This window comes from Haliotis rufescens, unplaced genomic scaffold (genome assembly GCF_023055435.1).
Source record: "Haliotis rufescens isolate VD_foot unplaced genomic scaffold, xgHalRufe1.0.p SCAF_10, whole genome shotgun sequence".
NCBI lineage: Eukaryota > Metazoa > Mollusca > Gastropoda > Lepetellida > Haliotidae > Haliotis > Haliotis rufescens.
This window is the reverse complement of record NW_025963780.1, coordinates 13,545,572-13,566,456: the sequence shown is the minus strand read 5'-3', so window position 1 is coordinate 13,566,456 and position 20,885 is coordinate 13,545,572. Positions and strand designations below refer to the sequence as shown.

At 39.2% G+C, this 20,885-nt stretch overlaps 1 protein-coding gene across 1 annotated transcript in view; it reads left to right on the top strand.

The window, feature by feature from the left end:
• The window catches only part of LOC124119874 (ubiquitin carboxyl-terminal hydrolase MINDY-3-like), a 74,661-nt gene that overhangs the window by 33,694 nt on the left and 20,082 nt on the right, over positions 1–20,885 (top strand). The window contains exon 9 of the mRNA XM_046482538.2: positions 949–1,021. Within this exon, the coding sequence (XP_046338494.1) occupies positions 949–1,021 (73 nt within the window). The remainder of the gene's footprint in view (positions 1–948; positions 1,022–20,885) is intronic.

The window sequence follows — 20,885 nt, the reverse complement described above, 5'->3', positions numbered from 1 at the left end:
TCGGCCTTCCCCTCTTTCCACTGATGTGTTTCGGACCATTAACTAGGAAAATAGAGAGACTGATAAGTTACTGGGCTTGGTCCCGGCTCCCGGTTAGCATGTGTGGAGCAAGTGTGCGTTAGGGTGAGCTGTTTTCTCTGTTCTTTGGGAACAGCACAGGAAGTTTCCACTACCTTTTTGGAAGAGAGAGAGATAAGTTATAAGTATGAGTCAGGATAAGTATAAATGATATTTTTACTCTAAAAAATAAATTATTATTTATTGATCTTTTTTACTTACTTAACATATTTACTGATGTCACAATTTTGTAATGTATGAACAGATATCTGGGTTAACCTTCCCATTTCAACTAGGGAATCAACTCGAAGCAGGATTTGGGGGCTTGCCCGGGATTTGATTTAAATTTGCAGAAAATTCTAAACAAAGCATATCAGTGCTAAATTTGCCAGTTTTCATTCTTTCCTCAAAGCTTTACACAGGATAATTGTGAAATCATTAACTCTGACATCTAGTTTGTCAAGTCTTAAATAAGAACTGAGGAGCTAATCAGTGTTTTGAAGATATCTGAATTGTTAGCTGTAACTCAGCATTATGGCTCTGCACATCCTCCAGACTACTGAATGCAAGGTTGTTGAAAGGTGTTGAGAGGTGTCTCCCTTTAACTTGCTGTGTTTGTAAAAGTACATGAAAGTAATGAATCAGTCATAAAGTGCCTCCTTAGCTTGATCAAGTTAATACTTTTATCTTCAAACATGTCATAAATATCATGTTACTTGTTACAAGCTAAAGTTCAAATATTGTGAACAGATGATGAGTACTGTTGTGTTTCAATTCTTTTGTCTTTTCCAATGTCAGCATGATGAATTTCCAGATTAATGACATTATTTTTTCTTGCAGTAATGTTGTTCCATTTGTTCAGATCAATGTTTCCAATGTTTTATTTTCCAGGAACAGAGCCTTGTGACACAAGAGAGTCCTGAGTTAAATGCTAAACATATATTTTCAAGATATGACCCAGAAGGTAAGAAATACCTTGTCAGTGCATTATATTGTAGAGAAATATGTCAGAAAATGCTGTGTTATTTGAGAAAGTCTGTTTTTTCCCCATTTAACAACACTCGCGTATAATTCGTTTAATTTTTTCACTTATCCTGCATTACTCAATTACTCGCATGGTTCTGGACACCACACCCACATCTCATCCAAGAACATCACATGGTTCTGGACACCACACCCTCATCTCGTCCAAGAACGTCACATGGTTCTGGACACCACACCCACATCTCATCCAAGAACATCACATGGTTCTGGACACCACACCCTCATCTCGTCCAAGAACGTCACATGGTTCTGGACACCACACCCACATCTCGCCCAAGAACGTCACATGGTTCTGGACACCACACCCACATCTCGTCCGAGAACATCACATGGTTCTGGACACCACACCCACATCTCGCCCAAGAACGTCACATGGTTCTGGACACCACACCCACATCTCGTCCGAGAACATCACATGGTTCTGGACACCACACCCACATCTCGTCCAAGAACATCACATGGTTCTGGACACCACACCCTCATGTTGCCCAAGAACGTCACATGGTTCTGGACACCACACCCACATCTCGTCCGAGAACATCACATGGTTCTGGACACCACACCCTCATGTCGCCCAAGAACGTCACATGGTTCTGGACACCACACCCACATCTCGTCCGAGAACATCACATGGTTCTGGACACCACACCCACATCTCGTCCGAGAACATCACATGGTTCTGGACACCACACCCACATCTCGTCTGAGAACGTCACATGGTTCTGGACACCACACCCACATCTCATCCAAGAACATCACATGGTTCTGGACACCACACCCACATCTCGTCTGAGAACATCACATGGTTCTGGACACCACACCCACATCTCGTCTGAGAACGTCACATGGTTCTGGACACCACACCCACATCTCATCCAAGAACATCACATGGTTCTGGACACCACACCCACATCTCGTCTGAGAACATCACATGGTTCTGGACACCACACCCTCATGTCGCCCAAGAACGTCACATGGTTCTGGACACCACACCCACATCTCGTCCGAGAACATCACATGGTTCTGGACACCACACCCTCATGTCGCCCAAGAACGTCACATGGTTCTGGACACCACACCCACATCTCGTCCAAAAACATCACATGGTTCTGGACACCACACCCTCATGTCGCCCAAGAACGTCACATGGTTCTGGACACCACACCCACATCTCGTCTGAGAACATCACATGGTTCTGGACACCACACCCTCATGTCGCCCAAGAACGTCACATGGTTCTGGACACCACACCCACATCTCGTCCGAGAACATCACATGGTTCTGGACACCACACCCTCATGTCGCCCAAGAACGTCACATGGTTCTGGACACCACACCCACATCTCGTCCAAAAACATCACATGGTTCTGGACACCACACCCACATCTCGTCTGAGAACGTCACATGGTTCTGGACACCACACCCACATCTCATCCAAGAACATCACATGGTTCTGGACACCACACCCACATCTCGTCTGAGAACATCACATGGTTCTGGACACCACACCCACATCTCGTCCAAGATCGTCGCATGGTTCGGCGTCTCCTAGCTCCTCAAGGCCCAGATTAAAGTTGTTTCGGTCTGGCCGCTGGTCACAGAGCCATTCACCTGTCCGTAAGAAGGATCGCACCTATCGTTCCGACTATTCTGAAGAATCCTTCGTTCCGGATATGGCCCTCCCACTCCAGACATGAACACTCACTTAGATCTGAATCAAGTTGCTGACTGTATGTGAATAAGAAGGACACGATATGGTCCCACCCAATGTCCATTCCCTTTCAACACCTTTGTTGACGGTTCTCACCTCGGCGCTGGATGAGGACTTTTTGAAGCTCTCCCTCACTCGCGCCTTTGAAGCACCTCGCTAAAGGAGAGATGACTTCCCTGTCCATTCGTTTGAAGTGGCTGATGGAGCTCACGTCCTAGATGACAACCTCCATTGATCACCTTCAGACGGTTATGTCATACCAATTATGCCAACCTTGGACCAGCCATACTCTTTTCAACAGCGCTATTACAGACACACATATGCTTCACCAGTGATGAAACGGCTCTTAAAACTTTAGAGTAGGTCTCCCAGCGTGGGTCATTCAAGCCCTCCAAGTCAAGAAATTATCAGCCTCGTCGAGTTCCCTCAAGGACCACACTCAGTCCTCCTCATCGTATCGCGGCAGAGGGCGTGGCTGTGGCAAACCTCAATGAAAGTACCAACCCCACCGAGATTGACACCAAGGTCAGGATACTGATCCAAGGGTAAACGTTGAACTGATGGACAGTAACAGCTTGGTCCTCCCACCCTGCAGTCGTTCCAGTACTGACTCACCCATAGGTGGGAGACTAGGCAGGTTCTAGAAAAATTAGACCATCCTGGAGGATGCGTATGTCAGCAATGTCCTCTGACAGGGGTACCGTCTCGCACTACTAAACAATCCTCCTTTGACGTCCTCACCCCTGGCAGAAGCCTTCAACCCCCATCAACAGCAGCTCCTGTGCAACAGTATAAATATTCTGCTCCACAAGGAGGCCATCGAGATTGTTCATGACCCAGTCCGACATCCGGGATTCTTCTCCCCTGTTTTTCTGGTCTCCAAGAAGGATTCAGAAAAACTTCGCATGATTCTCAAGGTTGTTATATTCAACCGATGCCACCTGGAATGACCACCTTGAGGCTGCTCAGGACCAGAATCAAAGCCAACGATTCCCTGATTAGCCTTGATATCCACTTCAAGTCTTACATAGACGACTGTCTACTAGGGCTACATCTGAAGGTATGCCCACCTCCGTTCCGTTTGACAAAGATGCATTAAGGAGTAACGCGGGATAAGTTAATTAAGTAAAATCTAAATCTTTTCTACATTTGTATACTTATCCTGCATTTCTTCATTTATGTGCCCACGAAGTTGTCTCAAGTCTTCAAATATTACGTTTTAAGCAGTAATGTGCTCTTTTGTGACCTCACCACTTCCAGGTAAGGTAGCTGTGCGAGGGTACTGCTACACAACTAGTTGGAACAAATTCTGCTGCAGCTGGACCTGTCCCTGCTTCGGCTTTCTGTAAAAAAAACCCAACAAAAAATGCGTTAAGGAGTAATGCAGGATAAGTATACAAATATAAAAAAATATTTAGATTTTTCTAAACTAGTTGACTGGCTAGCTGCTAGCCTGCGTGAAATAGTTTAGTTTAGGACAGGAGAAAAATCCCTCTCTAAATTAACCTTGATAGTGAGTCTCAGTAAAACAGTTGAAATAGTATTCTTTTGCATTGACAGATTTGACTTGATTCTTTGGTTGTAGGGAACACAGTATTCTTGTCTAAAATATGGCAAAACAGATTTGCCAAACTTTATTTATTAGTTCGGAATAGAAAAAAATGATTCTTAGAAAGGAACCTTAACCTTAAGGTTTACATAAATTCAAATTAACTAAAACATTCTTAAAAACTAAAAATGATGTGACACAAAATTTAGTTCATAATTCATATTATTGTCTGTTATCAAAAGAGCCTAGGTATTGCTTGATTCTACTGACATATAAATTGGACAGGAAGTTTGCCCTATTTGATATAATGATCATCAAAATAGTTTCTTTAAACTTGTCTTATATTTGAATATCATTATGTTTGAAGAAATACAGCAAGATGATGTCAATCTTCTCTCATGCCACAGACTTGTCACAAACATTCAAACCATTGCGTCCGTGCCACTCCAGTCAAAAAAATGGAAGGAGCAATGCTTGATAACCTTCATAACCACATGTGAACCTATTGCTCAGCGTACAGCATTTAGCAACCTACTGCAATCAAACAAAATGGCTGCTATATTGCTCTTCCTCCACCATGTCCGTCCGACGCCATATCAAGGTCTTCAATATACGTCAGATATGGTATCATGTAGTGCAACCAACTTGGTAAGCACACTATTTAATGGCTTGCAGTTTCTAACATCAGTGGCAAAAACAACGTTGCAGCTGGTGTGACAGAAAACACCCCAACTCATATTATAGGCTGTATTTGTTTAGATTTCTTAGCTCGTTATTTAAATAACAAACTACCCATTTTAGTGGTGTTGTATTATGTTCAAAGCGTAAATATGTCCCTTAACAAAAGGGTTCATGTTAGTAGGTGGAAGAGCCTGTCAGTTAACCTTGTTCAAGGATTTTCACTTTACATCACAGGTCAATTGATTTTAAACCAAGCTCCAATCAAACATAAAGTTAATCTTAAATTCAGCATCTTAGAAAAGAAATAAAGTTTTCTCTACCCCCATGTGTAGTGTAATAATTTATAGTTTTGTCCTGAACTATTATAGTTAAAGTACGAGGACCAATAAAACAAGGTTACTCTTAAATTTGGCGTCTTAGAAAAGAAATAAAAATGGCTCTACCCCAAGTGTCCTCGTGCTTAACTATAATAGTACAGGACAAAACTATATTTTATTACACTACACATGGGATAGAGCAAACCTTATTTCTAAATACAGTGTGGAACACTACATAGTAGGGAACCAGTCAACCTGAAATACCATATTCTGGATGAAATTAATAGAAGAAAATACAATGCTCATTCAACCAGAAAATATGGTTTCCGAATCCAGATAGTTATGTTGGCAATAATGGCTAGATAGTAGGGCTGGGATGAGTCCAAATTTACTACCCCGGTACCCACCCAGCTATTACCCGACCCTACCCGGGTACCCACTACAGGTCTCAAGAGTTGGGATACAAAATGTCCCATTGGGAATAGTTTGACCGTAGCCCTGGTAAAATGTGTTTAGATACATGTATAAAATGATCTGGTCATGCATACACAGAAGTTGACTGAAAATATATTTTTATTCAAACAGTAGTATAAGTAATGAGAGTCCTGTCACAACTCCACTGGAGCCAGATTTATATACCTATACTGCTACTACAGAGGGAATTTTTTATGCAAAAATGATGATGCGATTCAACGATCGTCATGAGTCGTATTAAAAGAAACATCAATATCAATTAATAATGGATAAAATTTACTATAGCCCACGAGGATATTGGAAAGGTATAGGAGCAATACAAAAATTAGCCACTGCAGCTAAGGTATCTAAAGATGTTTGATTGGCTAAAGAAACAAGCGATGTGGCAAATATACTTACCGGCACCGCGTTATATGCCGAGGAAGAAGTTTGATATTTTTACAACTCATGAAGTTCATCAGGCTGACCTCTTGTTTCTTCCCCATGATAAGGTAAGACACAAAACATATGAATACACTTTAACCTTAGTGGATGTGGCTAGTCGCTACAAGGAGGCTGAACCATTAACCTCAAAAGATTCAACAGAAGTAGCTAATGCACTGAGCCGCATATATAAACGAGGACCACTAAAATGACCCAAGTTATTTCAAGTAGATCCTGGTCGCAAGTTTATGGGATCAGTTACTAAACTGTTAACAAAGCACGATGTCGAAATCAGGCGTGGTGAAAAAGAGGCCCACCGTAGTCAAGCTATCATTGAAAGATTTAACCGGACATTAGCGAACGTTTGTTTGGATACCAGTATGGGATTGAAATGAAATCGGAACGATTAAGATCAACCGAATGAGTGACACGATTATCAGCTGTTGTATCAGCGCTGAATAATGAAGTAACGAGATTAATCGGGAAGAAACCATCCGATGCAATTAAAATGAAATCTGTGACTTCCGAATATTCAGCACCGAGGACAGGCAAAGAACAAAAAACCTCCGGATAGAGTAAGCGTAAGATATTTATACCAGCCTGGTGAACCTGAAGGAGGCCTGCGTCGCGCAACCAATCCGATTTGGTCACTTAAGATGTATAACATTAGCCAGACAAATTCGTAACCAGTATACCAGAAGTTTAGCCATTTTGTACGATCGCATGCTTCAACACCGAAAGATCACCAGGAACAAAAGAGATATGACGTGGAATATCAATTTAAACGTCCCCGCTGGCTGAATTCCTTACCACGAAGTATGCACTATGGCTCGACATGGGAACTACAGATGATGACCAACTACACGGTAGTGGGCGGAGAATAGAAAATGCCAGTGAGGGTGTTACAATACAGCGAATGAAGCTCTTCGAAGCGGCTGGTAAATTAAACATATATTTGTACGTGATTATGGACATGTAACTTAATATACAGAATGGAAGATTCATGCAAGCGATCTATTAATAATCTTTTACCTAAAGAACCGCACTGCGCTATCATCTGTGGGCAAACGGGTTGCGGAAAAACAGCTTTTATTCTAGATATTTTACAAAGTCATTATAGGGATGTTTTCGACCATATTATTATTCTGTGTCCGACTATAAACGTTAATAAAACATACCTATCGAGAGATTGGGTAATGATCCTGGGGTGTGCAAAGTTGATCCGGGCGATCATTTACAAGACTGATTATGAGTATGTCACGAAAAATACAAAGGACAATCAACCCTTTCCATAATAGACGACTGCAGTGCGAGTAAAGAACTAACCAAAAAGAAAGATATGCTTTCATATTTAGCATTCTCCGGACGGCATATGGAGCATAGCCTTTGGGTACTTACTCAAAAATACAACTCTGTTCTGAAAGATCTCAGAGAGCAGACCAAATGGGTAGCCCTGTTTCATTGCAAAGACAGATTCATTTGAGGAATGTCTACGCGAATTTGATGTTATTTCTACCAAGCTCAGAAAATTGTAAGCGGAAACGAAGCACTGTAAACTCGTATTTAAAACTGACCAACCAGCTTCTTATGCAATTGCTTAGCAAAAATAGCAAAAATATAGCAACTGCTGAGCAAAAATATAACAAAATTTAGCAAAAATATAGCAAAAATAGAAAATTTAGCAAAATATAGCAAAAATACGATAAATTGAACATTAGCAGTGATTATGTACTTGTGGTTTGAATTACTCATTCTTTTGTAACATATTATTATTCAGGCTGTATTGGACATGCCATATTTCATTATGTTAGACTTAAATATCTCCTTAGGTATTACATTATGGAACTTATCGAACAACTGCGCCAAGAACCTATGGTAGATAAATCTTTAGATAAACATAGAGAAAGACTCGTGGCTTTGGTAGCCGGTGGAAAATGTTCCCAATATTTTGGGGAAAATTATACCACTGAAAAAGTTGATAACATGACCGACGAGAAAATGAAAAAACTATACGCGCGTTACGAGTCTTGACTGGGAGCTACCATGACTAAAACAATAGGTTTGGCTATGTTACAACTAAACACAGTTGTAGCTAGTATGTTTCTTCCTATCCAGGCAGAAAATCCCATGTATTTATGCGAATCTCTAGAAAAAGACCCATTCATCGAACAAGCTATAAGCGCAGTAAACTGTGAGTTTTAGCATAGATACGGAATGTTCTAAGTGCCACTTACCACCGTTTTAATAATGGCTAGGTATTGTCAATTTAAACATACGTGCCCACTTACTAATAATGGAGATGGAAATACTGCAAGTGAACGACGAAACCAATCCCCGATTGCACCACAAACACAGATTGCACAAGCACCACAAGTCAGAGTGACTAAGAATCCTCGAAAAGTCGCAGCCTGTAGGAAGGGTGCGCTAGTGAGGAAGGCAAAGGCCAACAATTCAAACACTGAACATAGCCCGATTAAAACTTGGCCTCCCTATGTACTAAGGGTTGTTGCTATAGGAGTGGTATGGTTTTATAAGACCGGAGAAGAGGAAACACCACAAGTTCAAAAATAAGATGAGGTTCAATTAGAGTTAAGCCCTCCTGTAATGTTATAAAGCAATGACTACTCCAGTTACAGACAGTAAAATGTTGGTAAACGCAACGTATCATTCAGCGGTGGTCAGCGGCTTGGCCATTGGCTATGCCCGTACAGCTAAAATGATTACTAAAACCACACCACCCAAGCTAGATTTTAATGGCTATGATATCGGTATGATGGTCCTAGATGTAGGCCTAGCAGTTGCTACAAAAGATATGCTAATCAAACAAGGGCTTATCCAAGAAGACATAATGAAGTAATTAAACATTTGAATATTTTATAAACATAGCATGGCATCAATTGCGATGATGGTCGGTGGAGCTATTGTTAATGCTCTAACTTTTTCGGGGAGTAATTTTTTATTTTCTAGTATGAGGGAATCAAATGCTAAAGAAATTGAAGAGGAGCGTAAACGACTTAATAAAGCATTAGAACAACTCGAAACAGCTCAGTCACAATGGGACAGGCACAGAATGGAGAGATTAGATTTTATTAATGATGAACTGTGTAAACAAGGACATTCAATTCAATCTTTAAGGATGTTGAATCTGCTATGCACGAATACTTCCTTGTTTACGGAAAGTCACTTGATCCAATACCAAGGCCAACACTCTCTCAGTTTTATACACCGTCAGAGGCTCAGAAAGACCGCGAGATAGTTTTTATAATGTTTGGGTTGTCGGTTTGGTAGTTGCGATTTTCAGCTATACAATTACACATAAGCTATGATCTATTACACACCAACTAAAAATAACCATGACCGGTGTGGCTATTTTTAGCTATATTATTATGCATAAGCTATGATCTATTACGCACTGAGTCTTATCAGCTATTAACCCTGACTGCTCAGCTATGTCAGGCTTGACTGGCTGACACGCATTTAGAGAAATGATACTAGAAGTGTAATTTTTATCACAATGGCGAGGGGCACATCCAGATGTAAATTTACACTCATGGGAAAACCAATTCAATGCAACAGATGTTGCGTCGGTATATATTGTGGTATACATGCCATTGCAATTAGAAAAGGGCAAGTTAATTATACATGTTCTGTATGTGGGATTGTGGTCAAAGGTAGTTACTGTTTATGTAAGCGTCACGGTGCTGACAAAAAATGGTTTCAAATTATTTATGAGAGGAAAAAGGATTACCGCAATGAGATAAATAGATTGGGTAGAATTCAAACCAATTAGATATTAGTTCACATGTAGTTATATATCACAATGACTTATGTCAGAGAGCTGAAGCTTTGGCAAAACAACGTGGTCTACGTGGTTATTCTCGAATGAGAAAAGCTGAATTGATTGATTTACTCGGTTTGGAATACAACAAACCCCAGGCTGTTAGAGAACTCAAAGCTCAAACGAAAAAAATGGTCTGAGAGGTTATTCTCAAATGAGAAAAGCTGAATTGATTGATTTACTGAATGTTGATGTTGGTAAAACCAGTTGATGTTGATAAAAATCAATCAGTTGTTGAGTTAAGATTTGTACCCACAGCCGGCTTTGGTAAATATCTAAGAGGTTGGAAGATGGATATTAATTACAACATGGATGTTAATGATGTTAAACCCATCGTATTGAGCAAAATTAAAGAGGTGTTAGATGATTTAAATAGTATAAAATACCAGCTGACGGTTAAAATGTCATTGAGTAAAAATGACGCCAAATATACCGAACCTTTTTTCCAGAGCAACCAAGAAGTTATAACCGAATCTGATTCTATAAGCGCATCATTAGATACATCAATTCAGAGGATACAAGAAACTTTAGAACGCTGGACTAATAGAGGTTCTGGTTGGGGTGTGGATAGAATCGATAGTTTATATTTAGATATAGCAAATTATATGCCTTTCAAAGGTGGATCTTATATGGATTTACCCTCGTATTATAAGAAGAAAAAAGCCATAATTAATGTAAAAAAAAAAGGCGATGACTGTTTCAGAATGATTATAAGATCTGCATTGTTTCCTGCAGATTCTAAAATGCAAATAGACCTTTTAGCTATCCCCAAATGACCTTGATGGTATAGACGAACCTACACCAATCTCGCAAATTGATAAGGTGGAAAAGCAAAATAATTTAGCTATAAATGTTTTTGGACATTCTCCTAAAGGAATTGTTGTACACAGGATAAGCTCCGCTCCAGAACATATTCCCAGAATCAATTCATTTCTGATCGAAAAAGATGGTAAATATCATTATACATGGATAAAGAGTTAAAGCAGGCTATTATGCGATCAAACAAAACATGATGGAAAAAAATATTTCTGCGAAAGATGCCTGCATGGGTACAGCAGACAAGATCAATTAGAAACCCATAAAGAAGACTGCAGAGGTGTTGGACAGACTGCTATCAGGATCGATATGCCTAAAGAGGGAAAAAATATATTAAAATTTGAACACTATTGTAATCAAATGTCAGTACCGTACATAAACATTTACACTGACTTCGAAAAACTTATCAAACCTATAGAAAATACCGAACACAATACCACATACAAAACTCAAGAACATATTCCTTAAGGGTTTGGATATATAGTTGTAAGGTATGATGGGAAAACAAACCCGCCCGTGATTTACAGAGGTCCCGATGCAGCGGAAAAGTTCCTAGAATATCTACAAAATGAAGAGAGAATAATCAGGGAAAATTTAAGAAACCTATGTGTATGAAGAGGGATGATTGGAGGGCTTATAAGAAGTCAACGATTTGTCATGATTGTAATAAACCCCTGAATGGGGATTCCGTAAGAGATCATTGTCACGTCATGGGTAATTATCGGGGAGCTGCACATAACGAGTGTAACTTGAAACTTAAAATGAATTCTCAAACAATACCCATCCCTGTTGTGTTTCACAACCTTAGAGGATATGATTCTCATCTTATTATGCAAGCTATCTCAAAGACCGATGGAGGCTTAACGTGCATTCCTAATAATATGGAAAGATATACATCATTCTCGTTGACTAAAACTATACATTATACGGACAAGGATGGGAAAGCGAGAACAAAACAACGTAATGGACTTAGATTCATAGACTCCGTACAGTTTCTGTTATCTTCCCTGGACAATTTAGCTAATGCGAACAATCCCGATGACTTTGCAATAACAAATCAATATACTGATCAGATTACTCGTCATTTGTTGTTGAGAAAAGGTGTATATCCTTATGAATATATGGATGATTGGTCTAGATTTGACGAAACTAAATTACCACCCCTTGAATCATTCTATAGTAACTTAACAGAATCTAAAATAACCGATGCCGATTATGAACACGCTCCTAATGTGTGGAATAAATTAGGTTGTAAGAATTTAGGTGATTATCACGATCTGTACTTAAATACCTATGTACTGTTACTCGCTGATATATTCGAGATATTTAGAAAGACATGTTTAAAACAATACGGCTTGGACCCGGCATGGTACTATTCCAGTCCCGGACTATCGTGGGATGCATTGTTGAAGAAGACCGGTGTACAACTAAAACTACTCACCGATTACGATATGCACTTGTTTGTTGAGAAAGGATTAAGAGGTGGAATATCGATGATGGCGAAAATGTATTCTAAGGATAATAATAAATTTGTGGAAGGATATGATTCGAGTAAACCTGATGCGCACATATTTTATCTCAACGCCAACAATTTGTACGGATGGGCTATGAGTCAACCTTTACCCACAGGTGGTTTTGAGTGGCTTGATGTGAATGATATCGATGTGATATCGATCCCCACAGATTCCGATGCGAATAAAGGGTACATACTAGAAGTTGACTTGGAATATCCAAAAGAGTTGCACAAAGACCATAACAGTTATCCGCTAGCTCCCGAAAGATTTATGTTTAATAAAGATTGGATGTCGGAATATCAACACTCCTTGATGGGCAATACTAGGTAAGCTAACGTAGAAAAACTCGTACCATTTGATGGGTAAGACAAAATATATAGTTCACTACAGAAATCTCCAGTTATATTTATCGTTAGTCATGAAACTAAAGAAAATACACAGAGTTCTAAAGTTTGATCAAAGCCCTTGTATGGAGCCCTATATAAGGCTGAACACAGATTTAAGAAAGATAGCTACCAGCGATTTTGAAAAGAACCTATATAAGCTCATGAATAACTCTGTATTTGGTAAAACTATGGAGAATCTAAGGAAGCGTGTTGATGTTAAATTAGTCAGATCTAATGAGGAAGAAAGACTTAGGAAACTTATAGCAAGTTAGGCTTTTACCAGAAGCAAGATATTCGATAACGACTTAGCTGCACTACATATGCAGAAGAGTAATAGAAAATCCAACAGACCGGTGTACGTTGGTATGAGTATTCTTGACTTGTCAAAACACTTAATGTATAACTTTTATTACAACGAACTTAAGAAGCAATACGGCGATAGATGCGAGGTGTTATATACCGACACAGATTCTTTGTTGATGGAAATACAAACCGAGGATGTGTATAAAGATATAGCAGAAAAAATAGATATGTACAACACGAGCGATTACCCTAAAGATAATCCACTGCACAGCATAGTAAATAAAAAGGTGTTAGGTAAGATAAAGGATGAATGTGCTGGGACCCCTATTGCGGAGTATGTTGGATTAAGACCTAAGATGTATTCTATAAAGAAGTCTGGTAATGGAGAGATGAGAAAAGCTAAGGGTGTTAAGAAGTATGCGGTAAAAAATCATATCAAACACGAACAGTATAAAGAAACATTATTCAATGGTAGAACATTCAAACACGAGATGAACACTTTAAGAAGTGTCAATCACAGGATATATGGATTAAGAATGAACAAGACATCATTATCCCCCTTAGATACAAAGACCGCCTCCGTGGTCTTGTGGTAGAGCGTCCGCCCGGAGAGCGGAAGGTCCAGGGTTCGATCCCGGGCCGCGTCATACAAAAAGACGTTAAAAGATTGTACTTGTTGTTACCCTGTCTGGCGCTCGGCATTAAGGGGCTAAAACAAGGACTGGTCGGCTCGGAGTCAGTATACTGTGTCTGAGTGGGGTATTCATGTTAAACTGCGGCATGGTATCTCAGTGAGCTAGCACTATAAATCGGCATCAGTCCGGACTAGTACAAGCAGCCACACACACACATACACGTGCATGCACGTCGCTATATAAGTGCAATAATCTTGGACGCGACGTTAAACCCAATTTCACCTCACCTCACCTTAGATACAAAGAGATGGATTGATAAGGATGGTGTAACTACCTATGCTTATGGTTATGGTGGTAATACTGTATCGCTGGGGACTATGAGCAAATCTTCTCGTACAAATCCCCTGCCCGGTCCATCTTTAAGATAATAAAGAATAGGCTCTCCTTCTTTCATAACCAACTGACTAATGTTATATATTTTAAGTGACCAAATCCGATCTGTTGCGCAACGTAGGCCTCCTTTGAGTTCACCGGGCTGGTATAACTATCTTAGGCTCTGGAAGTTTTTGTTCTTTGCCTCTCCTCGGTGCTGAAGATTCGGAAGTCACAGATTTCATTTTAATCGCATCGGATGGTTTCTTCCCGATTAATCTCATTACTTTATTATTCAGTAAAGTGTATTTATCTGTTTTGCGTCTTACCTTATCATGGGGAAGAAGGCGACCATACAGGAATATATGACATTGCCAACTTCAGACCATATAAAACGAAAGTTCAACTCATGGAGATAATTCCGCAGAATAAGAACCCTGTAAAGTACAGGACATATGTGCTGGCGGCACAAAACGGTCACGTTTTCTTACATACACCATTCAGACATTGTGAGCTCAACCCTGTTGTGCCCATCTTGGCTAAGTGTAAAGGGTTCGTGGCAAGACATAACATGACATTCAAAAGTACAGATTCATATACGTCATCAGTGGTGATAAATACTACCTCAAGAAATCATCTGTAGAACAACAAATACTTCTGGATTCCAAAATCGCACCCTTCCAATACTCATCCCGTTTCATAGCTCTTAACTATTCCATCACTATTTCCAAGCAAATATAATGCAGTACATATCCTAAATTGCTACCCCATCTACCCCATCAACGCACATGTCAATTAAGTACAACAACAGCAATATTTTGAGACCACCCCCAACTCGGGTGACATTTGCACCTGTGAGATTGCACGGGATGGTGTGAGGTTGGCTAATTACCTCAGGTTATAGGCCATTTCATACATGCATGACAATATACAAATATTTTCAAAGTTGATCATCATTTTACAGTTAGGACAGGCTAGATTAGGGCAATTTGCGTTATTTTGATATATGCTCTTTTTATAGTCCTATGACTCGTATTTATTAAACAAAGCCAGAAAAGCAGTTTTGTAGCATTTCCGACTGTACTTTAATAATGTTTTTTAAGTTTTTCATCAACATAACCCCTTTCCCATTGGTAAATATCTAAGGCCTGCATCACTTTGGGTTTTCTTCCCACATCATGCAGACAGGCTGTGTTATTTCTGTTAATACAGCGTATTAAAACCAAACTCACTCATTTTGGGCCAAATTACAAGTTAGCCTCTAAGCCAAAGATTTCTGGATACCGTATATCACCGTCTATAAAGCGCCCCCCCCCCCCCCTGTACAAGTGTACAAAATCTATGCTAATTTATATACCCCATCTATAAAGCAAATCGAAATGAAGCACGTCACCAGCACATACACAATCCCTACATTTGCAATAAAAACGTGTTTGTCTTCCACTCAAAAAAATTTCATCATATCCCCTCAGCGAATTCAGGGAAGCTTGGTGAATTTGAGATAAAACCTCACTAGACGGGATGATTTACCTATTTAATTGAATTTCCTATATGCAAGGCTTTGTTTCACATGCGGAGATTGAGATTACCGTGTGTATTGTCTCGTAAACTAAGCCAGAAGCAACCATCAGCTGTGCATACGTTTTTCGGAATCTACCTGTGATTCAGTTAAAAGTGTATTTGAAACTATTATTTTATCAGGAATAATTTATTCCAATATCATGTTATTTAAGTTGCAGCTTTACTGTATATATTTGAAATAAATTAACAACCATAAGCGTAGCACTTTGGTACAGCTGATTGCTATTGCTAGATATCTTTTCTTTGACCAATCACTGTCGATGGTATGGAAAACTTACCTTATACACAGCGATATACGGTATTCAGTTTTGCATAATGTTTCTTCAAATGAAGATGTCAAGATAAGATGGGTTTCACTGTACACATATTGTCCCATTCCAATAAATAATAAAAATATTTGACGATTTGTTGATTGCAGATAATAACTGACAAATATATATATAGAGCCGGGAGGCAGTACTCGGACAGCGGTAGTAGCCGGACACTCACCAAATATATATTTATAGGTAATTAGGTAAACTGCTGATACCCAAACTTAACAGGCAAGCATAATCAGTTTTCCCCATAGGCCATTTAAAAATGTGTCTGCTAGAGATAACTCTCTAAACAAACCGTCCACGATCACCTTTCAAACATGATTGCCACGCCCGTAGGTTTTCGTACATTATCGCCAAACAACTCATTTTAAATTATCTTTGGTGTAAGGTAGGACTTTTAGTAAATGTAAAAAACATTCCAATAAAGAAATTTCAATAAATGGTACTGTTTAAGCGATGTCCGGGTACTACCTCGATGAAAAACATGGTAAGGGAGTACTTGGACATGTTTTTTTTTAAAATTTATCAATTAAATATCTTCACATTTTAACATATAATATTTTATTTTTGGTGTACATAGTGATGTATAACTTAATATAACTTAATGCATGATTTATAAAACAAGATGGAATCTTTATTTGTGTATATATCATAAAGTAATTATATTTAGATGTCTACATTCAACCTATTCAAAAAATAAAGTAGATTTTCTTGAAAAACATTCTTAATAGTCTGTGTGTCATTAACTATAATTGCATTTTAATTTTACAGATTTTTAAAATATCATTAGAATCTTTTCTATTTATTTCGATCTACTAATATATTTTTCAACATTTAGGAAGTGAGCCAACATGAATGTAAACTTTGCTTAACCTTGAAATCTATAAAAGGCAATTGAAACAGTCACCGCTTGCAGAATATCCGTAGGAAAAGCGCCTGTATCTTATGTTATTCCTCATGCTAGAGGATAAAATAAAACAAAAAGTGCCAATGGAATATCAAACAGATGAAGAGGATCAACTCGCCCCATGGGTTATACAAATTTCAAAGATTGGGTCTGGTCGTGCCTAAATAGACTCATAGTGTTGGTCATACATGCATGTCAGGTGTATCAAGACACACAAATACACGTACCTATCATTTATAGATAACTAGTATTATATACATTTGCATCTTACATTGATATAAATTACCTAACATGATTATATTGTACCATAGGTATGTTGTGTGCGAGATATAGCTGAAACACTACTCGTTATTGTAAATTTTAATTCTAGTATATTTTCTTTCTTTCAATAGGTATTTTTCACATTTTTCATGTGATACCACTTACATTCATGGCATTGATTGTGGTTCTTGAACCCAACATCAGGTTTGATGGGGATGCAATGTAAAATGATGATGCCAGAAGTAGTGGATACACAGAGATATGATGTAGGTGCAGAGGTGCAACCACCATCACATAGACTAGTAGACTGAGAAATTGCTGGCATCATGTCGGTTGTGTTACAAGACAGTTGTTGAGGTTTTTAGCTCAATATTTAGGACAACAACATTATCAGTCTAACCCTATTTTACGCCGAGAGGGTGACTCATGATGCCCAAACTTGAGGCGGTGGTAAACCAGGACTAAATTGTTTTCACGTTTTGTCAGGGGCATATTGTTGAAGAACGTATTGAACGCCATCAGAATGAGGGGTGCTAATTCTACGTTATCAGTGTAGATTATGATTAACAGCTTACTGTGGGTGACATTTGATCATACATTTTTTAAATCGTTTATATTTATTGTTTACCACATGTACGTTCGATTGATGAACCAGCTATGATAAACTAATACCCCGTTCACATGCCAGCTGATACTCATGTGAGTATCTTTACATATGTGAGTAAATTTACTCCTGGTGTGCAAATGGGTCATGTGAACACATTTACTTTCATATGTAACATTGCTCCTGGAGTATATTTACATGACCTGAAGAGGTCATGCAAAAGTATATTTACATGGTATGTATTTTGTGCCATGTGAACGCGAAATACTTTTGCTTCAGTACGCAAAACTGTTTCATCATGCCTAAAAATAGCAACATATGACAGGATCTCTATTAATAGCTCAGATCAGGCGATCATTCAAAACATGTACACAAGACAAGTTGCTTACAGGCTGAACAGAGGGGTAAAATGGCAACCAGAAAATATAAAAAATGAGGTTGTTCTTGGACTGATGAAGAAACTGAGGCTATTCTTGTTGTTTGGAGTGATGAAAACATAGAAGACCAGTTGGACGATCCCAAACGGAACAAAGGTGCAATATATGAACATTTGTCATCAGAATTGCAGAATCGGGGCTTTGAAAAATCAAGTGCACAATGCAAGATCCATATGCATACTTTAAAGAGATCCTTTCGAGCGTGCAACAAGCAGCTAAAAACCAGAGGCAAAGGCCGAAAACTATGCAAGTTTTACAACAGACTGAATAAATCCTGGGAAATCGGCCAGCCACCTCACCTGTGAAAGTTGTTGAAAGCATGACAAGAAAGCGGGGATTGATCGAATCTGATGATACAGGTAAGTCTGATATTGGTAATGATGATGACCTGGAGATGGAGACAGAAACGGTAGATACTGAAGCAAGAGAGACCGGTACAGAGTACTTGAGTACTTAGTAATTGAGCCCAGGGAAGACGAACAGAATGAAGGTAGTGGAGAAAATACTACAGAGGATGGAGAAATGAAGGCAAAGGAAACTGAAAAAGAACCTAAAAAGAAGTCTATAGAGAAAAGACATCAGAAAACTCGATTGGAAGTGGCCCTAGGTTCAGTCATGAAAGGGTTTGGAGAAAGTAATGAGAAGTTCGAGAAGATGTTCTTGGATGTTGAAAAATTAAAAAGGTTGATGCAGAGTTAAAGAGAATTGATCTGGAGCAACAGAGGATCGAATCTGAGGAACGCCAAAAACGCGAAGAATGGGATCACCAGTTCAGAATGGTGCAGATGATTTTGGGAAGAATGACGCCTCAGTCGCATCAGCACCAGTCAGCTGCCCCGCCTGGTCCTGGATCTCAGCACTTTGGGAATGCACCCTCCCCTACACCCAACACTGACCGACAGTTCCATCGCCAGGCCTCCACAAGGTCCAACTGCAGCGTATCATATGATGACTCAGGAGATTCCTTCTATAACTTGTAACTGATTTCATTTAAGATAACATTTTGTTTTGATTATGAAAGTTGTTGGGAAAGCAACTACATTGTTTAAAGGAATAATAGACACGGTATGCAGTCTGAAGAGGAACGACTAGTTTTGTTTTCGAAACAAACTTGAAGAAGAGGTTTGTCTCTGATACTGCAATGATTTGTGCGTTACCGGTACTATTTGTCTAATGCTTACTCAGTTTCATTTTTTGTGTTGATGATGTTGTCGGTATCAACTTTCAAGGTATTGCGGATCGGAGGCAACTTTCCCCCGATACCATGAATGATTGTGCCTGCTAACCAATGTACTGCCATGTCATCCCTCTTCTTAGCCGAACATTTAGTAACCACCCGTTAAAAATAATATGGATGATTTGAATGGTAGACTAAATATGGTGATGACATAGCTCTACATTGAATAACAGGTGCAAGTATTCATGGCATCGGTGGAGTGTCGCCTTAAACCTGTAATACCATGAGGGTTGATTATTTCTGTTGTTCGAAAGTAACATGAAAATATCTAACTGGTAAGGAAACCACTTCCCTTTCATTTCACTACTCTGTTGTGATATCCACATCTTTGAATCGAAAACATTAAACAATATCAAGATGTACTTGTGGTCACATACCGCTTGTAGTTTGATTGAATAGAACCCTTTCCTATTAAGATAATCTCCGTGGGCCTGAACTGGGCCTATTATGATCAGATCCTCCTCCTTTGGAAATTTGGCATAGTTCAACATCATCGTGTCATTAAGTGCTTCACAGACATATCTCAGGCACTTCCAAACAGGTGATTTGCAACTGCCCTTAACTCTGCAGAGGATGCAAGCCAGTAGACCTCTACAGCTGCTTTATGGTCAATGTCTAAACGTTCCCTAACTGGCACACTCTCATTGGACAGGGATTCCTGCAGTTCCTGACAAAGGAAGTAAAATGTTTCCTTTGTCATCCGAAAATTTTCAACCCAATCTTTGTCAACTTTCCTTTTACGATGTCATTCAACCAGGGTCTGGACCTCTGTTTTACCCACACTTTTCTATCATGAGTAAGACCCAGTGCTAAACCAGTGGATAGAAATATAGGAAAATCTCGTAGCCTGTTCATCTTGGTTTTAAGAGCGAGTGAGTGAATGAGTTGTAGAGACCTACTCTGAAACTTACATCAGCAAATATATTTTGCACACCGCACACTTTCTTCATGTGAACGCAAAGTATTTTTACTTTTTGCTTATATGTGCAAATTTACTCCATATGTAAAAATACTCAAGTGTGTATATTTTGGCATGTGAACAGGGTATAAGCGTCTGAAAATTAACCAGTCATGTATGATATGACATGTTAATAATGAGGTGTATGTTTCAATGTCGCCATTCCATTCTAATTCCATTGCATTTGTTTAAACATATGAAGTGGCCGACTTCTGCCTCTGTGCTGTCTGGGTACTGCCGACTTTGTCCGAGTACTACCTAAGCTGTCGTAAAGCTAACAGTATCCAGGTTCAGGCTGAGCAAGATGTTCTTTGCCTGTCAATTTTGAAACCACCAGCAGTTGTCTCCCTTTGTATCAGCAATTTACAGTTCAAATCTGATGATACTGAGCATAAAATCCACTTACCTATTTCTTTTTTAGTTTCATTGTTTGCGTAATCAGAAAATTATTTTAAAAAGAATT